The sequence below is a fragment of the Octopus bimaculoides genome, chromosome 5, assembly GCF_046866305.1.
Source record: "Octopus bimaculoides isolate indiv1 chromosome 5, ASM4686630v1, whole genome shotgun sequence".
In the NCBI taxonomy this organism is placed as follows: Eukaryota; Metazoa; Mollusca; class Cephalopoda; order Octopoda; family Octopodidae; genus Octopus; species Octopus bimaculoides.
In genome coordinates this window covers 111,400,187-111,420,802 of record NC_142932.1, presented here as the reverse complement: position 1 = coordinate 111,420,802, position 20,616 = coordinate 111,400,187, and the positions used below count along the sequence as shown (strand labels likewise).

At 36.8% G+C, this 20,616-nt stretch overlaps 1 protein-coding gene across 1 annotated transcript in view; it reads left to right on the top strand.

Annotated features, from left to right (window-relative positions):
- Positions 1–20,616, top strand: part of LOC106871757 (actin-like protein 6B) — a 103,513-nt gene that overhangs the window by 66,209 nt on the left and 16,688 nt on the right. Inside the window, exons 9-13 of the mRNA XM_014918392.3 lie at positions 139–225; positions 947–1,008; positions 3,021–3,135; positions 6,821–6,901; positions 10,070–10,165. Of these exons, the coding sequence (XP_014773878.1) occupies positions 139–225; positions 947–1,008; positions 3,021–3,135; positions 6,821–6,901; positions 10,070–10,165 (441 nt within the window). The remainder of the gene's footprint in view (positions 1–138; positions 226–946; positions 1,009–3,020; positions 3,136–6,820; positions 6,902–10,069; positions 10,166–20,616) is intronic.

Below are 20,616 nucleotides of genomic sequence, written 5' to 3'. Positions count from 1 at the left end.
ACACAGCCTTACCTACAAAACACTATTTGCAACAAATATATTAACTCATTCAGACCCAAACAAAAGCTTGTTTCTTAAAGTTGTAAAAATGAATTTTCCAAGATGTCTATCAGTAATTAATTTTCACTGTAATTCCAGGAAGCTGTACAAGAGAATGAATCACCTAAATATATAAAAAGGGAAGTTCCTGAAGTTACTAAATCATTCCATAACTACATGGTCAAGGTAAATTTCTTTGGTATTTTACTAATTTCTTACATAAACACTACTGTATACCTAAGTAGGGCTTCTGTCAGTCAGGATTGACCATGTATCTGTACATGTTCATGCAGGCTTGAGCAAGATTTTTTTTTATGGAAGACTGGTTGCTGTACATTCTTGCAAGTCACTTTCTTGACAAATTGGTGCCACGTAAAAAGCACCGATGATGGTGCCACATAAAAAGTGTTCATGCTGGTGACATTGTTAGTATGCCGGGTGAAATGCTTAGTGGTATTTTGTCTGCTGTTACGTTCTGAATTCAAATTCTGCTGAGGTTGACTTTGCCTTTCATCCTTTTGGGTCGATTAAATAAGTACCAGTTATGCACTGGGTTGATGTAATCGAATTATTCCCTTTGTCTGTCCTTGTTTGTCCCCTCTGTGTTTAGCCCCCTGTGGGCAATAAAGAAATATATATATATTTGTTTATCTGCCCCACAGCTTGACAACCAGTGTTGGTTTGTTTACATCCTTATCCTAGCTGTTCAACAAAAGAGACTTAGTACTTAAAAATACGTACTAGGGTGGCATGAATTGTTTGAGTAAGCCTTTTAACGCAATGCTCCAGCATGACTGCAGTCCAATGACTGAAACGAATAAAAGATAAAAAATAAAATATTTGATGACTTTTGTGTTTTCTACCTGATTCTTTATCAATTAATTTATTCCTTTTTATTTCTTACTAGGATGTCCTTCAAGATTTTGTTGCTACTGTTTTGCAAGTGTCTGATAGTCCTTATGAAGAAAGGTAGAGTATTATCTTTGGTTTCGTCTATATTTTCTCCTTTTAACTATTTGTCATCTATAATGGTTTATTTTCATAAGACAATGGGAAACTGAAATATTTCTTGCATTCAAATAACAACATTTTGCAAGATTGGCACTTAGCTACATGTGTTGTGGGTTGATCCCACTTAGCTACATGTGTTGTGGGAGGGTGCAGTTGATCCAGTCAGACCAGCATTTGACTGGGGAATGAATTACTTTAGCAGCCTGAAAAAAGGTGAAAATATAAAAAATTGACTTAATGGAACTTGAATTAAGAACTTAAAAGGGAGATAACCAATATTAATATAGATTCCAACATGGTTATGTGGTTAAGAAGCTCACTTTGATACCATGTGGTTTTGGGTTCAGTCCAACTGCACAGCACCTTGGGCTAGTGGATTCTCCTATAACCCCAGGTTGAGCTTTGTGAGTGAATTTGGTCGTTGGAAACTGTGTGGAAGCCTATCATGTATATATATATATATATAGTTTGCAGATATGAGACTGGTATTCTCTGTATAGAATAGGCTTTGCAGTACTCAAGAAATTTTAATTTGAGCAGGTAGGGGAGTAAATGTAAGGACAAGCAATTTAGCCAAGTTGATATATAACAAATATTAAATACATTTAATACAAAAATAAAAAAAAGTCTGACTTACACAGAATGGAAATGGTATCAGGAATTAACGGGTTTGAGTAGGAGTTTTACTTGTAAAATTCTTACTCAATTTCCTTAATTCCTAATACCATTTCCATTCTGTATAAGTTGGAATTTTTTTTATACGTAAATATATGTATATTCTTTGTATTTAATATTTTTTCTATATTGACTTGCCTAACTTGCTTGTCCTTTCATTAACACCTAAATATAATAAATATATGTATAGTTTACAGTTCCATATTAGGTAGGATCAATAAAAAAATAAAAAAATGTACTCTATCCAGTGAGAGAGAGAGAGGTACTTAAAGCATGAAACTATTAGTAGCTCTTTTGTAATTGTATATATTAAATGATATATATATATATATATAAGCAGATATTGTGCCGGTGGCATGTGAAAAGGCATTCGAGTGAGATCGTTGCCAGTGCCGCTGGACTAGCTCCTGTGCTGGTGGCACGTAAAATACACCATTTCGAGCGTGGCCGTTGCCAGTACCGCCTGACTGGCCTTCGCGCCAGTGGCACGTAAAAGCACCCACTACACTCTTGGAGTGGTTGGCATTAGGAAGGGCATCCAGCTGTAGAAACTCTGCCGAATCAGATTGGAGCCTGGTGTAGCCATCTGGTTTTACCAGTCCTCAGTCAAATCGTCCAACCCATGCTAGCATGGAAAGTGGACTTTAAATGATGATGATGATGATACATGTGTGTGTGTGTATCTATGTTTGTTACATTGCACTATCACTTGATAACTGCTATTGGTTTGTGGACATCCCAGTAACTTAGTTGTGTGACAAAAGAGTCTGATAGAATAAGTACCAGGTTTAAAAACAAGTACTGGGGTTAAGATAGTGCTCCAGCATAGCTGCAGCCCAATGTCTGACACAAATAAGATAAAATAGCAAATTTATTTTTTTAAGATAAATTTGGCATCTACTATTTCTGACATTCTCAGTTGAATGAAATTAAAATATATTGACATTTTAATTCTTCACAGCAAATAAATTCTTTCTGTATGTATGATAAATAAGACATTATATATAATCACTTTAATCCTTTAGCATTCAAACTGACCATATCCAGCCCAAATATTCTACCTGTTTCATATTCAAGCCAGCCAAATCTGGCTTCTTGCGCCTACTCTACAATATCATTCTAAAAATATATGATCACATCATCAAAATCTTGAAGTCACAAGCTTATACAAAACAGTGTGAATAGATAAGCATTATACTTGACCTATTAACCTGAATGCTAAAGAATTACTTGCGCTTTTTACATATCTTCATAACCTTTCTGATATTTCCTGTATCAATTTGTTTCTTCTCCAGCCAAACTGATACAATGCCATCACTTCACTATGAATTTCCAACAGGTTACAACCAAGAGTTTGGTTGTAAAAGGTTTAAAGTAAGCGAAGGCCTATTTGATCCAAGCATTATCAAGGTAACATTTTTCACTATTCACTTCAAGTTAGAAGAAATTCCTTATCAACTGATATGATTTGTCCCTGAGATATTTAGGTTAAGAAGTATCTTCTTCTATAGCCTTGAGCTATTTTCATCTATGGACCCTTGATTCCTATTTTACTTGGACGGACCCTCATAGTCATTCAATATTTTTATAAATCTTATTATATTTCTCTAATTAAATATTATGAGGAATTGTATTAAAAAAATTGTTAAAATATTTTGTATATTGTTGAAGTATAACCAATTCATTGGAGACAAATTTCAACAATTAAATCTGATATGAACCTCCAAGGACCATATGGATCCTAGTTAAGAACCACTGGTCTAAGTGAATTTGGTCTATGGAAACTGTAGGAAGCCCTTCATATGCATGTGTATATGTATGTATGTATGTTAATGTCATTATTTGGGTGAAACAGTGGTAATGTTTACATTTCCTGTCGATATTATAACCAGCCATTCTGGTTTTTCAAAGCCATATAGAATAGAAAATCTCTTGCTTGAAAAACAGGAGTGGGTTGGCATCAAGTAAGGTATCCAGCTGCTTAAAATCAATTTCCATTCAAGCCATGCTAACATGATAAAAATGGATGTTAAACAAACAAGTGAATGATGACCATTTCTTATTTATGATAGTGACGGTGTTATTTAGTTGCAGATCAGGCTTCATTGATCAGATCTGTAATCAAAGATATTCCAGCTTTGACCATCATGTATTTTTGTCTATCTAAGACTAGTTGATAACTTTTGGTTTAGTCAGTGCTTCAGCATCTTAGACACTTGGCTATGGTAACTTTACTTGACCACAATGCCTTTTTTTTATTTATTGCTTTAATTTTCTCTGCTACTTTATCACATTTCGGGCCATACACTGCTTATTGTCAACAAAAATTTGCAAAATAGTTTATTTTGAAATTACTTTGTGGTTAAAATGTAAACATTTAAATCTTCACATTATTTTGTTCCTCTTCTTCCTCCAAATGGTCATACAAAAATCTATGCTCTTTGAAAATCAACACTGAACAATTCTGAGCCCATTCATCTTGGAGTCAGTATGTTTGTTTTCAGTATAATACACCTCATCTGCATCAGTGAAAATTGTTCTCTCTAATAAACTAATATATACAGACATTCTAAAGCGACCTGTCCTTTTTCATCACTCACTGCATTCACCTCTATCTCCATCTTTAATCATCTGTCACTCCCTTCTTATGTTCTCCTGAACTTATCCCTCTACTCTTTCTGTTTCTCTCTCCTTATTCTCTTTAATATTCATCTTGTTCTTGAGATACCCTGACACCTCATCACCATTGTTCTTTTCTTTCTTCCCTGTTGGGCATAGCCATGTATCTCCTCCTCTACACCAAGACACCTGTTCTATTCCCTCTACCACCTCTCAACAACTTGTATAAAGCCACCTCCCTCTCTACCTCACTCAGTCAAAGGGTGAGACAGTCCTTGTGAGTTACTTGGTGACTTCTCTAGTATTGGTGCTACAAAAGAAAAAAAAAGCACCCAGTACACTCTGTAAAGTGATTGGCATTGAGAAAGTATCAAACCTTAGAAACCTTGCCAAAGTATACACTGGAGTTTGTCACTGTCCTTCAGCTTGTCAGATACTGTCAAACCTCCAGCCCATGTCAGCATGGAATTCTGGGCATTAAATAATGATGACGATGAAATTCACTGGTTTTGGTTTTAAACAAAATCAATAGGAAAGTTGCAAACGTTGAAAAATCTAGCAAGCAAAATATCTGTATGCATTTTACATCATACACTGCAATGAACAGGTATTAAAGAGTTGGACAGTATTACAAGGCTGCCAGTTTATTTATAGAAGACGTATATAATTAGCTGAATTGGCTCTAAATTATCCTGAGGGGGTGAAAAGCAGTTTCAGTTTTAGCATGATTTGAACTCAGCCATAAGGCAAAAATTTAAGCTGGGTGACATTTAGTGCAGTGTTCTACCAATTCTATTAGTCTTCTATGTTACATACTAATCTAATTTTATATATTTAACCTTTAACTCCTATAAAGTATACCTATAGGGTATACTTAATGACACAGCAACTAATTCATATTCCTATTAAGAATATAATTATCTGTTTGGCTTAATATGATAATATAGGCCAAAATTTGTTGAGGATTATTGAGGTTGTTGATGTTTTAATTAATAATAAGCTAAGTGTATCAGACAGATGCATTTTTTCTAGCGGTTTTTTACTGATAATCTGAAAGAATTGTAAAATTTGTCTAACAGTTTTCATTTTCTTTTTTTATTTGACACTACATGATATTTCAAGATCAACAAAAAAACCCACTTTAATTTAACTATCTCTGCTTCCCACTCAAAACTTATATTTGTATGAAAGTAGTTTCTGTAGATGGTGGTGGTGGTGAACCCTCTTATTACTTCAAGAAGTGAGGTGTTCAGCAAGACACAGTACAAAAATATAAAGACAACCGTCACCCTGTGTACAGGATCAAAGCTGAAGACTGAATAGCATCTCCACCTGTCCCTGTTGCCTCTTTTCCTATCACCATTGAACTTATGAAGAAAGTGTGTTGGTGCTGGTGTCTTGGTTTGCTGAGCAACCTACATGATAAATATTCTTATAGTGGGCATGGTTTGTGCTGAGCCAAACTCACTCTCGTCCTTCAAATGTATATTCATCTGGTTGCAATGCTTGCATGAATTCCTGTGACTTTCTGTCATCATCCAATTTTATTGTTCATCATATTTGTCAGGTTAGAAGGATTGCAGTTTATGTCGTCACAAATCACTTTGATATAGATCTTGGTTTTGTCCTCTGCTAGCTCTTCTTTGTGTAGGCTCCCACAAAAGAACTGTACTAACAATTTCGTCTTTAGCTCACCAGCAAAACTCTGTGAATCTAACTCTATTCTCTTTGATGATGTCTGATACGAACTGAAGGTTCCCATACAATTGCTCATTGGTCAGACAATCTCTGCAAGTGACACAGTTATCAGTCTCTGTGTTAACTCTGACAAAGCAGAATACATAAGCTTAAATCCAAATGGAACAATCAAATCATTATCTAGCATACCTCTCAAATGTGTAGAAGAATTTACTTATGTAAGTAGCAAAATATCTAACTGTGGGAGTGATATAAAAACATGTATTGGTAAAGCCTGGGCTACCGTCAACAAGTTTTCTCTTGTGTGGAAATCTAAACTTCTAGAAAATATGAAAAGGAGTTTCTTTCAAGCCACTGTTTCCTGTTTTATTTATGTCTCTTCAGCATGGATCCTTACCTCAAAACATATTGGCCTGGAATAACAAGTGCTACAAGCCTAGTAGCTTATCAGGATGCTGGATATATGGAGTTACCTTCTCTTAGATGAACAGTTAAAGAGCTCAAGTGCCTCATCTGCCCTTGGTCCATTTGGGTGTCTGTCAGTGACCCTCATCCAAAAGCAATTCTTTGACATGCTAATTAACCCATGGCTGAGCTGGGATCCTAGAAGGTGCTACTACTCCAGGTTAGAACCATAGTGGCTAAAAGGTGGTTCAACAGAGCATAGTTTTCTCGAGATGTGTCTGCTCAAACTAGTGAAAGAGTACTATGTCCATTACTTAACTATTCTTAAGTACAGATGTTTTTAATGCATTTTTCTATGTAAAACTTATTGCAGGATGTTCCAGGAAACACAATGCTAAGTGTAGGCCATGTTGTAACAACAAGTGTCGGAATGTGTGATATTGATATACGACCGGTAAGTTAATCAATTTTACCTTTCTTATTGCTACTCATGTGTGGCGTCTTATTTTTTAGGAATTTGTTAAAAATGTGTGTGTGTGCCAGATGTATACTTCTGTCAGTGTTGTCTCTATATACACATGATGTGGGTGTGTGTGTCTGTGTGTCTATACTCTATATTAGTGTTTCTCAACCTTTTTACTCTTTCCTGCTGAACCCTAGGTTTCCGTGGAACTCTGGTTGAGAAATGCTGCTGTGTGTGTATACAGACACATATACACATATGTGTGCTAGGATTTATGTGTAGTTTTATATCTCTGTCAGTCTGTGTACGCACATGTGTGAGTCTGTATATGTCATTTAGACTGCTTCGAAGAATTTTAGTCGAACAATTTGACTCCAGGAGTTAATACATACATTTTTGCTGAAGCGCTAAGTTATGGGGAAGTCAACACACCAACATTGATTGTCAAGTTGCAGGTGGTACACACACAGACACACGCACCCACATGTGTGTGTGTGTGTGTGTGTATATATATATATATATATATAGATATATATATATAGTTGAAAAATGATTAGAGATCTATACAAATCAAATTTTTATATATAAAAGGTGGAGGTAGAAATAGCACAAAAGTAAATTTAAGACATTTTAATTTAAGAAGGAATTTAATAAAAATGATTTTAAAAATCATATTAAGAAAATATTACCAATTTCGATGATGAATCTCATCTTATCAAATATCAGGAAAAATTTATAAAAATTTGAAGTAAAAACAGTTTATTTTCTGTCAGGGGGTCAAAAATATGTCTGGAGATTTTTCGTTGAAGTCTTCTTTTAATATAGTTTGGTATAGAGTTCAAAGTGTTAGTGAGAGAGAGAGTGTAGTTATCTTTTGTCTAAAAGAAAACTTTGTGGATTCCTACCAAGGGAGTGACTTAAAAGCATTTATTGAATGGGTTTTGTCTCTACTTGTGTGTGTGTGTGTGTATTGTGCTGAATGTCCTTTCAATATGTTTGGAATGTGACCAGCTGTGTGTTGATGGGTGTGTATGTTGTGATGAATGTCTTATTGAGCATAGAATAGATGAGCCATAAAGGCCGAGAGATAGGCTTGGAAAAACTGGAAGAAAGGGAACATCAAAGAGCAATATCAAATCATCGTAGCACTCTGTCGGTTACGACGACGAGGGTTCCAGTTGATCTGATCAATGGAACAGCCTGCTTGTGAAATTAATGTGCAAGTGGCTGAGCACTCCACAGACATGGGGAGATTCAGCATGACACAGTGTGTGACAAGGCTGGCCCTTCAAAATACAGGTACAACAGAAACAGAAAGGAAGAGTGAGAGAAAATTGTGGTGAAAGTACAGCAGGGTTCACCACCACTCCCTGCTGGAACCTTGTGCAGCTTTAGGTGTTTTTGCTCAATAAACACACTCAACACTCGGTCTGGGAATCGAAACTGCGATCCTATTACCATGAGTCCGCTGCCTTAACCACTGGGCCATTGCACCTCCTCATCAAATTGTAAGAAAAGAAGTTAGACATCAGCTTTACTTAGCAAAGGTAGAAGTTGAGGATCAGAAGTTTGCCAATTCTCTAAGACATGAGGATCAGAAGTGAGGAGTGACAGTTTGTGAGGCAGTGTGTGAGAAAAAAATCCAGATGTTACTGGGAAAAAATATGTATAGAAGGATAATAACACTCTTGCTCTTAGACTAGAAAGAAAGAATGCTGTGATGAGAAGTGTTTTGAACAAGGAGAATGTATGAGAGAAAGCAGGATCTTCTCTATGGAAACCCAACAGAACCAATAGTTTTTCAAGTTGTCAGCAGGATAGTAGCTGGTGATTAAGGATGTGAAGACAGGAAATTTATCAAGTGCATCAGGAATTACTGCTGAAATGCTTAAAGTGTGCTCACAATAATTCAAGTTGTACAGGATATAGTAGTTGCTGATATACTAGTTGTATATCAGCAGCTTTATTAACTACTACAAGGGCAAAACGGACATAATAGAGAGAGGAAACTACAAAGTGTTAAACTGTTAGATCAGTTAATGAAAGTGACCAAAAGAATTATAATGCAGTTGATGAGTAAGAGAATTATCATAAATGTGATGCAGTTTAGTTTTATACTAGGAAGAAGTACTATTGATGTTCTCTTCCTAGTGAGACAGCTGTAGGTGAAGTATTTAGTCAGAAGTACACCCACTTCCTGTACTTGATATTTGTCAACCTAGTGAAAGTTTTAGTGAAGTCATATGGCTTAGTGGTTAGGATATTTGGCTCATGATCATTAGGTCATGAGTTCAATTCCCAGCTCTGCATTGTGTCCTTGAGCGAGACATTTTATTTCATGTTTCTCCAGTCCACTCAGTGGACAAAAATGAGTAGTACCTTTATTTCAAAGAGCCAGCCTTGTCACACTCTGTGTCATGTTGGATCTTCCTAAGAACTACCTTAAGGGTACGGGCGTCTGTGGAGTGCTCAGCCACGTGCACATTAATTTCATGAGCAGGCTGTTCCGTTGATTGGATCAACCAGAACTGTTGTCACAACTGATGGAGTGCAAGTTGAAAGCTTTGATAAAATTCCATGCTCTGTGATCTGGTGGTCATCGAGAAAGCTTGAATTAGATAAACGGCTTGTAATAGTTGTACAAGCAACATACAGTGATACAGTTGGTATGGTAAAAGTTAGTAATGAGTAGGGGGATGAATTCAATATGAAGGTGGGAGTACATTGGGGCAAAGTGCTCTGCTCCTTGCTGTTCATTTTAGTCCTTGAAACCATAACGGGAATTTAAGTGGCTGCCTGTGGGAACTCCCGTGTGCTGATGACTTAGTTCTTTTAGCTGAATCTGTCGCAGAATTAGGAAAGATATTCTAGGCATGGAAGCAAAACCTAGAATCAAAAGACCTCAAAATAAATTTAGCAATGACTTTCTACAGCTAGATGCCTGACCTCTCTCCAAAACATACTTGTTCCCAAGCAAGATGATATTAGCCCATCACCAGACATGGTCTTATGGAAAGACATGGAAGGCATTCACTGATTATGCTTAATGTATCACTAATTTTTATGTCTATTTCAATAAATGTACATAAAGTCCTACATACACAAACATGCTAAATTTTGTATGTAATTATTCTAACGATTGTCTTCTCTTATCTTCAGAGTCTATACAGCAGTGTAATTGCAGTTGGAGGGAATACGCTTTTACAAGGATTCACTGATAGACTTAATAGAGACCTTAGTACAAAGACTCCACCTGTAAGTAACATTATTCCTGATTAAAATTTTATATTCACAATATTCAAATTCATCTTGTTTTTGTTTTAACCACATTTTAAACATGATCCATATCAATAAACATATATAAAAAAGAGCTCTTTAATCCTCACTGCACTCTATCAGCATCATCATCATCATGCATCTGCTTTCCATGCAGGCATGGGTTGGACAGTTCAACAGGATCTCATTAATTTGAAGACCACATTTTGCTCCAAAGTCTCAGTTTTGATATGGTTCCTATGGCTGGATACCCTTTCTGACTGACAGAAGAGTCTATTGGATGCATTTTTTTTGTAGCACCAGTTCTATAGAAACTGTCTTTCTCCCTCTCTCTCTCTCTCTCTCTCTCTCTCTCAGCAAGGCTAAAGTATGCACTTGATCCTATGTTGTCTCTGCTTGGTTTGCCAGCCACTTTACAGTGTCTACTGGGTGCTTTTTTTCATGGCACTAGCACCAGTGTGATTGCCTTATATCTTCAATGTAAAAAATATTATAAAAATAGGTACAGGCATAGCTGTGTGGTTAAATAGTTTGCTTCTCAATCATCTGGTCTCAAGTTCAGTCTCACTGTACAACATCATGGGTAAGTGCCTTCTACTTTCACCCTGGGCCAATCAAAGCCCTGAAAGCAGCTTGTTGTAGATACATGTGTATGTGTAAGAGCATCATGATTATACAATGTCATTCATTTCTTATCTTCCATGAAAAAATATGTCTGACCATGGGGGAAATATTACCTTATTTGGAAACAAGTTGGTGACAGGAAAGGCATCCAACTGTAGAAAAGAATTTGCTTCAATGAATTCCATGTAACCCATATAAGCATAGAAAAGTAGGCATAACAACATTGATGATGGTAATGTACATCTAATCACATTGACCATTGAATCAAAGAATTGTTTCACAGATAGGCACAGCTGTGGCTGTATGGTTAAGAAGTTTACTTCCCAACCACATTGTTTCAAGTTCAGTCCTACTGCATGGTACCTTGGACAAGTGTCTTCTACTATAGTCCCTGGACTGCTCAAGGCTTTGTGAGTGGATTTGATAGATGCAAGCTAAAAATAGCCCAGTGTGTGTTTGTGCTACCTTGTCTTCATCGTCATCATCATCGTTGTTTAACGTCCGCTTTCCATGCTAGCATGGGTTGCATGATTTGACTGAGGACTGGTGGACCAGGAGGTGACACCAGGCTCCAATCTGATTTAGCAGAGTTTCTACAGCTGGATGCCCTTCCTAATGCCAACCACTCTGAGAGTGTAGTGGGTGCTTTTACGTGTCACCGGCATGAAGGCCAGTCAGGCGGTACTGGCGACGGCCATGCTCGAAATGGTGTATTTTATGTGCCACCTGCACAGGAGCTAGTCCATCGGCACTGGCAACGATCTCGCTTGAATGTCTTTTCACGTGCCATTGTTAAGGAATGTCCTTTATTTCCAATATACTCCATGGAAAATATTACCTTGGTTGGTGACAGGAATCGTATGCAGCTGTAGAAAATTTGCCTCCAAAAACTCTCTCTGACCCATGCAAGTATGAAGAGGAGGATGTTACGATGATGACTGACATTTGGCATATGCTACAAAAAGCCATCTATGAATATTTTACTACCACATTTTTTTTTTTGTATAATTCCATCGTAGTTAAACTTTTCTCCAGAGCATATTGCTACATCATCATCATTTAACCCTTTTGATACCAGCTCACCTGAGACTGCCCCAGGTTCTTTGACATAAACTTATTGTTTTAAAGTGGTCTAAATTATAATCTTCCATCAAAATTTTATGCTAATTTGTTCCAAACACTATCTTAATAATGAGAAAACTATTTTACCAAATTCTTCATTCTTTAAAAAATTTAATTGATACAGTGGCAGTATATATTAACAGAAATATGGTATCAAAAGAAGGCGGTGAGCTGGCAGAAAAGTTAGCATGCCAGGCGAAATGCTTAGTGGTATTTCATCTGCCGTTACGTTCTGGGTTCAAATTCCATCAAGGTTGACTTTGCCTTTCATCCTTTCGGGGTCGATAAATTAAGTATTTGTTACACACTGGAGTCGATGTAATCGACTTAATCCCTTTGTCTGTCCTTGTTTGTCCCCTCTATGTTTAGCCCCTTGTGGGCAGTAAAGAAATAAGAAATATGGTAACAAAAGGGTTAATGTCTGTTTTCCATGCTTGCATGGGTTGGATGCTTCAACAGGAGCTGGCAAACTGGAGAGCTGCACCAGACTCCATTTGTCTGTTTTGCTATGGTTTCTACAGCTGGATACCTGTCCTAATGCCAATCACTTTACTGAGTGTGCTGGGTGCTTTTTACATGACACCAATGCAGCTGCTTTTTACATGGCACCAGCACAGGTGCTTTTTTCTGTGGTGCCAGCATGAATACTTTTTACACTTTGTGAGTGGATTTGATAGGCTGAAACTAAAAATAGCCCAGTATGTGTGTTTGTGCCACCTTGTCTACACTCTCAGGGTGGTTGGCTACTCTCTCAGACTGGTTGGCGTTAGGAAGGGCATCCAAGTGTAGAAACTTTTGCCAGATCAGATTGAGCCTGGTGCAGCCTCTGGCTCGTCAGTCTTCAGTCAAACCGTCCAACCCATGCCAGCATGGAAAGCAGACGTTAAACGATGATGATGAGTATATATCTATTTTTTCCAGTGTGTGTGTGTGTCTGAGGAGTGTACTTACATAAAAAAAATATATAGCTTGCAGATTGTGGACTGGCAAAGTTGTCAGAGTATTGGTAAATATCCCTTGTAGTATTCCTTCTGACTCTTTTCATGGCCTAGTGAAATCTACTTTGTCTTTCCTTCTGGGGATTGATAAATTTCAGTACCAGTCCAGGGCAGTGGATTACTGAAATTGTGTTCTAAGTTTGTCTGCAATGACACCATTGACCCCTTGACCCATGCTTTTCTTTTGGTCAACATTGATGGTGTGCAGGGGAGGAGACTTACTCTATGGGAAACATTGGTCTTAAAAATAAAAATAAGAAAATCGTTTACTTTGGCCTGTAACTGGAGAGGAATATTACAGGTGCATATATCTGATCAACTGTGACTGTCAGAGGCCTCAGATATATTGTGTACTATCACTTGAACCTATGTTTCTTGCTTTGATGATGATCTTTATTATTGTTTTTATATCATTCTTTCCACACTGGCACAGATCTTGTTAGTCATATGTCATCATATTCTAAAGCTGGGGTGGGGAAATCTCTACTCGTGGGCGCATTTGCACCCACGAGCCCATTTTATTTCGCCCGCAGACTGATATACTTGAATGTACAAAATATAGTAAATTTTTCAATTATAAAATTTATACAATATTCATATACCTATTTGCGACATATGTCACGTTTCCACTACGACTTAAAACGGTTAGACTCGAACAGAAAATTGCCTGGTAATTGCCATTTGAATGGAAATTTTGTTTTCACTATAAAACACATATTGCTAGGTTTGTACTACCCCCTTGAGACCCAACTACACTCTAGCTGAAAAATATAGAATACCACATAAGTAATACAAATGTCCTAAATTCAGTGGCAGCATTAATGAAGATGTTACATGTTAATTTAATGTGTTAAACTTATCTTTATTAATGTATATTGAATTATACATAGATATATACAAGATCTACATGGATATAAGAGTCAGAACTTGTGATCCGTCCGCAGACCTTTTCCTTTGTAAATTTTTGCCTGCTGCACTAAAAAGTTTCCCCACCCCTCTTCTAAAGGTTATTTTCCATGAACTTGCTGCTTTTTCAAACTCACTATTATCATCTTGTGTTTCTCCGGTCTATGATATTCAATCCTTTAAGCTTTTCGTCAGTTGATATCTTTTGAATTTGTAGGCCTCCTTCTTTTCTTTCTTTCTTGTCTCTTATACTACATTGGCCTCAAGTCTTGTTTGGAACAAAATCATTAAGTATATATATATATATATATATATATATATATATATATATATAGAAGGGGGTCTGTTCCAGTAAACCATGCTTCTAATTGCTGTCAGTCCTCATGTGCTACACACATCTTCAGAGGAAACCAACTTTTATTGTTGTATATATCATGTTCTTTTCTCTATTTTGTATTGTTTTTGTAACTAGATGATCTTATCACTAACTACTTAACAACTGGCACGAGAGAGGTTATCTGTCAAGACTAAAGATGCCTCTCTAGTCTGTATCTGTTTCAAGTTACTGTCCTTCGAGATGAGTTACATTCACTGTGGCCTATGGAGTGCACATCATCTCTGTGCAATTATGGCAAAAACTATTTTTGAATACTATTGGATTTATTTGGAGTACCCAACTTCCATTTAGATTATCTTCATTGCAGCTGAGAAGTTGCATCTCTCTGTAATGTAGAGACTATGAAGAGGATTCATAGTGGCAGCCTTAAGACATTAAGAATAAAGGTTGTCTTCATGGTTTTGACAGAGAACTTAGTTACCTAACTGAGAACAAAACAATTTCTATTGTGCAGGTGTCTTTGTATTTGTCTCCCATCCCTCATCGCTTGACAACCAATGTTGGTTTGTTTATGTTCCTGTAACTTAGTTGCTTGGTGAAAAGGAAAGATAGAATAAGTACCAGATTTGAAAAAAATATAAGTCCTGGGGTCGATTTGTTTGATGAAGCCCTTCGAGGCAGTGTTCTAGCATGGCTGCTGTCCAATAACTGAAACAAGTGAAAAAAAAAACAACTTTTTCTCTGCAGTGGGGCCAACAAATATAAAACAATAGTTGAAAATATAGTTTAAAGCTAGAGTAGCATGTGTCCCGGTATTTAATTTTTAGTCAAGCCAATAACCCTTTTGATACCAAACTGTTGAAGCTTTCCCCTGGTTTTATGATATAAATTTCCCATTTTAACCCTTTAGCATTCAGGTTTCTCTGTCAAACGTAATGCTTGTTTATTCACATTGTTTTGAATTAATCATGCATTATCTCATAGCTTCAAGATTTCAACGTTGTGATTGTTTATTTTTAAAATTACATTGCAGAATAGGTGCAAGAGGCCAGATCTGTCCAGTTTTACCATAAAATAGGTAGAATATTTGGGCTGGATATGACTGGTTTAAATGCTAATGTGATCAAAATTCAAGTTGGTTTATGTTCCCAACACCAAGTTAACCCTTTAGTATTTAAACTGGCCATATCTGACTCAAATATTTTGTATTTTATGTTGAAACCAGTCAGATCTGGCCTCTCACAATGTTGTTCTAAAAATAAACAATCATATCAAGATTTTGAAAAGAAATGAGATAATGCATGATTAATTCAAAACAATGTGAACAAGAGCACTCAGAGAGCGCAAACCTCCGCCAAGGCAATACCAATGTCCTCTCAACGATTAGCTGGTGATGATTTTTAAAATGAGAATATCTGAAATAAACTTGACTGTTCTCACAAACGAGAATACTAAACATGAATCTGACCACTCTCAAATTGTGAAAAAAAATAACGGGAAAACAATCCAGAATTCTTGTTCGGTACCAGATCAGTCCCTAAATCTAATCAGTTCATGCCAGTCACAAGGCCAAACATCCCTGAAAGTTTCATCCGAATCCATCCAGCAGTTCTTGAGATATCTTGTCCACGGACAAACAAACAAACACGACTGAAAACAATACCTCCTCCTTCGCTAAGGCAGAGGCAATAAATAAGCTTTACATTTGACAGAATAATCTGAATGCTGAAGATATTTTACTAAATTTTCTATTTTCAAAATTATTTGAAATGAAAGGAATATATTTGTATAGTTCAGCAGAGATATATAAAAAAAGTTAAATTTAGTATTTGAATATTAATTTTCTAGCAATGTACTACGTAATTGTATTTTCTCCTTTCTGTACCTTTCATTAAATCTTTTATCGTTTAATCTAATAATAGTGATGATTATGCAGTGTTACGTGTGTTTGTGTTTGTCCCCCCAACATCGCTTGACAACCGATGGTGGTGTGTTTGTGTCCCCATAACTTAGTAGTTCGGCATAGGTGTCCGATAATATAGGTACTAGGCTTACAAAGAATAAGTCCTGGGGTCGATTTGCTCGACTAAAGGCGGTGCTCCAGCATGACCGCAGTCAAATGACTGAAACAAGTAAAAGAGTAAAGAGAGTAAGAGTATGTATTTGTGTATGTATCTGAGTGTCTGTGTTTGTCCCCCCACTATCGCTTGACAACCGATGGTGGTGTGTTTACATCCCCATAACTTAGTAGTTCGGCATAGGTGTCCGATAATATAGGTACTAGGCTTACAAAGAATAAGTCCTGGGGTCAATTTGCTCGACTAAAGGTGGTGCTCCAGCATGACCACAGTCAAATGACTGAAACGAGTAAAAGAGTAAAAGAGTATATAGGACGAAGAAAAATATAAAACAACCCTCCTTTTCTCTCACGTTTTCTAAGTTGGTGAAGCTCACCTGTCAGTGAAGGTGATCACTTCACTGAAGTAATAAAATTAACTACTTACTCTGAAAATGTAAGTGGAAAGTGGGTTGGGGAGAAAGAAAGAGAGAGAGAGAAGGGCTATGGGAACTGCTTATTTATTGCTCATTGACAAGACTTTGTTCAGCCCACTGAAAATAGCAGCCAAAATTCTCGGATCACACCCTACATACAGTCTTAAAAGCTGTATTACACTTGTAGTTTGTATAATAGCATACAAGTGACTGGATTGTTATGGCATGAATGCTTTTGATCTTCATTTTGTTGACTATGACTCACATGGAATGATGACAACAAAGTTTATTTTGAACCAACAAAGGAAAGCTTCTGCATTGGTATTGGAACTGCTACATACGAGGTCTGATCAATAAGTATATGGATTGTTGCCATAGTAATGAAGCTAAAGCACACAGAGTGAAGCTGCTTGGCACAGATTGATCTTGAACTCTGCTGTACATGTGTACTAAGTTTTAACATTTTAGCTCACTTCCACTGTTTACAGCAGTGCTTGGAAGGAAGGTGTGTAGCATGTGCTCATCACATTGACCATGACGGAAAGTTGAGCAAATTTTACCAAAAGCTTGGCAATACCTGCTCAGAGGCCTATGCAAGGTTTTCAAAAAGTTTTCATCGCTTGCAACACAATCATGATCTTGTGCAACTGAAATCCGAGTGTCTTTTTGGTCAGCTGAAAGCAGTTTTGGTACAAACTTGCAGATATGTCTCGTACCCAAATCTTCAGTGATAATGGACTGAACTGAACCGTAACTAATCTGCATATCCTCTGATAGCTCACGGATGGTGATTCGATGATTTCCTCTCACAGCTGCACACACATCTGCAATGTTTTTCTCAGTTCTGCTGGTTGGGGTCTCCCAGAACGTTTTGTCAATATCGATATTTTTTCAGCCATCTTGGAAATGTCTGAACCACTTGTACACTCGTGGGCAGCTCATACACTTTCTGAAACTTTGCGTAGACCTCTGAGCAGGTATTATCATGACAATTTTCTCTCATGGTCAGTGTGACGATCACACACTACACACCTTCCTTCCAAGCACTGCTGTAAACAGCAGAAGTGAGCTAGAATGCTAAAACTTAGTGCACATGTACAGCAGAGTTCAAGGCACAATATGTGCCAAGTGGCTTTACTCTGCATGCTTTAGCTTTGTTACTATGGCAACAGTCCAGATACTTATTGATCAGACCTCGTATAGTAAATTTCCTTCAAATCACACCCTACTGTCATATATGTGTGTGTGTGTGTATATATAGTGTGTGTGTATATATATATAGTGTGTGCATGTGTGTGTATATATATATATATATATATGTATATGTGTATATAGTGTGTGTATATATATATAGTGTATGTGTGTGTGTGTATATATATATATATATAGTGTGTGTGTGTGTATATTGTGTGTGTGTGTGTATATTGTGTTTCTGCTTGTTTTTTAGATGTAGGCATGACTATGTTTAAGAAGCTTACTTCCCAACCATGTGGTTTCAGGTTCATCTCCACTGCACGATACTCTAGGCCAGTGTTTCTCAACCTTTTTTTTTTTAACCTTTGGACCCCCCTTTAATTCCTATCTTACACTACTGGATCCCCCCATAACCATTTGATGTTTAAAAAATCCTCTTATATTTTTATAATTAAATATTATTAGAAATTGTATTCAAATAAATTCTTTAAATATTTTGTATATTGAAGAAGTATAACCAATTTATTGCATAGAGATTTTCACAACAAAATGTTATCTGGACCCCCAAGGGTGATGTGGACCTCAGTTGAGAACCTCTGCTCAGGGCAAATGTTTTGTGAGTGAATTTGGTTGACGGAGACTGAAAGAAGCTTGTGTGTGGTGTGCATGTATGCATGTATATATGTTTGTCATCATCATTTTAGTGTTTGTCTTCCATACTGGCATGGGTTGGATGGTTTGATAGAAGCTAGGCAAACCAGAGAGCTGGTTCCATTGTCTGTTTTGGCATGGTTTGTACAGCAGCTGGGTACCCTTCCTAACACCAACCACTTTACAGAGTGTTCTGGGTGCTTTTTATGTGGCACCAGCACCAGTGGGATTGCCAAGTAACTTGTGAGGCGAAGATTTCTCAGCTGGGAGAGGAAGTGGATTGAGGGAGGTGGCTGTGTCTCAGTTGAGAGGTTAAAGTATAATAGAGAAATAGAAATAGGTGTCTTACTACAAAGGAATTACTTGGCTACTCCAATATGAAAAGAAAGGGAAGGAAAGAAATGTTTATATATGTGCATGTGACCCCTTGTCTGAGCATCATGTAATGGTTGTATAGAAGTGTCACCATCGCACAAGCAATATCATTCATTTTGAATCTTCCTTGAAAAACACATCTGGCCTTAGGGAAATATTACCATGCTGGGAAACCAGGGCTGTGGAGTCGAAACAAAAAACTTTGACTCCAACTCCTCTACTATTGGCACCTCCGACTGTGACTCCTCTTTATGTAATTAAGTAATTGTGGTCTACATATCTCATAAAGCATATACATACACTTGTACTTTGAGTAGACTTATATGTTTTAACTAGTTTATATTAAAGAATAAAGATATTGTGAGTCAGAGTCAGTAAAACCATACTGACTCTGACTCGGTATGGTTTTACTGACTCTGACTACTCCTTAATTGTTTCCGACTCTGATCCCACAACCTTGTTGGAAACAGATGAGATTGGCAATGGGAAGGGGCATCCAGCTATAGAAAATTTGGCTCAGTAAATTCCATCTGAGCCATGCCAGCCTGGAACAATAGACATTAAAATGATGATGATGGTGGTTCTTTTCATTTCTGTATCTTTGTCCTTTTTGATATTGTGTTTTTGTTAATGTATATATTTTTTTAAAGTAACTCTATTATTACATTTCCCAAACCACTTGTCCAATTTTTGTTGTTGTTTTTTTTCTTTTCTTCTTATCTCTGAATTATTTGTTCTCAAATTGGCTGTCATTTCTTGACAATTTAAGTCATTTTAATACAGGATATAATTTGCCCATTGTAGATTTATTCCAACATATTTCTTGTTTGGGGTCAGCAAAAAAAAAAAAGAAAAAAAAAGAAAAAAAAGAACAATTGATAGTGAGGTTTCTTGAAAAATTATTCTTTCCAAATAGCACAATCTGTTGTTTTCCTTCCTTCTGTCTTTACTTTTCTTGATTGCTCTTTTTCTTTTCCTTATTCTTAATGCTTTTGTTGTTTCTTTGGTCACAGTATATTTGAAATAAAGTCTAAATGTCCCAATATCTAAGAACAAATTAGGCAGTCAAAAGCGTTGCTTCTTTCCTGTCTATTGTAAAAAGCCTACTTGGTTTAGTAATAACTCTGCCCCCCCCCCACCTCTATATGTATATATACATACACACACACACTATATATATATATATATATATACATATATATATATAAAACCATCTTGTGTATGCTTTGAATCTGTGAAACCATATTGTCATTCTTTCAGATAAACTGTAGGAAAGAATGAATGTTAGCACTTCTTAATTTGTTAGTAAACAATCTTTTCTTCTCCTCCTCCTCCTCCTCCTCCTCCTCCTCCTCCTTCTTCTTCTTCTTCTTCTTCTTCTTCTTCTTCTTCTTCTTCACTGGCTGAATTGTTAGTGGCATTATGTCTCCCTTTTGATGATCTAAGTTCAAATTCTGCCGAGATTAGTTTTGCCTTTCATTTTTTTCGGCGTTGACAAAATTAGTACCAATTGAGCTCTGGGGTCAACTACACCCTTCCCCACAAAAATTTAAGATCTTGTGCCTAGAGTACTCTTTTACTTCTTTCAGCCATTTGACTGCAGCCATGCTGGAGCACCACCTTTAGTCAAACAAATTGACCCCAGAACTTATTCTATCGCTTTCTTTTGCTGAACCGCTAAGTTACGGGGATGTAAACACACCAGCATCGGTTGTCAATCGATGGTGGGG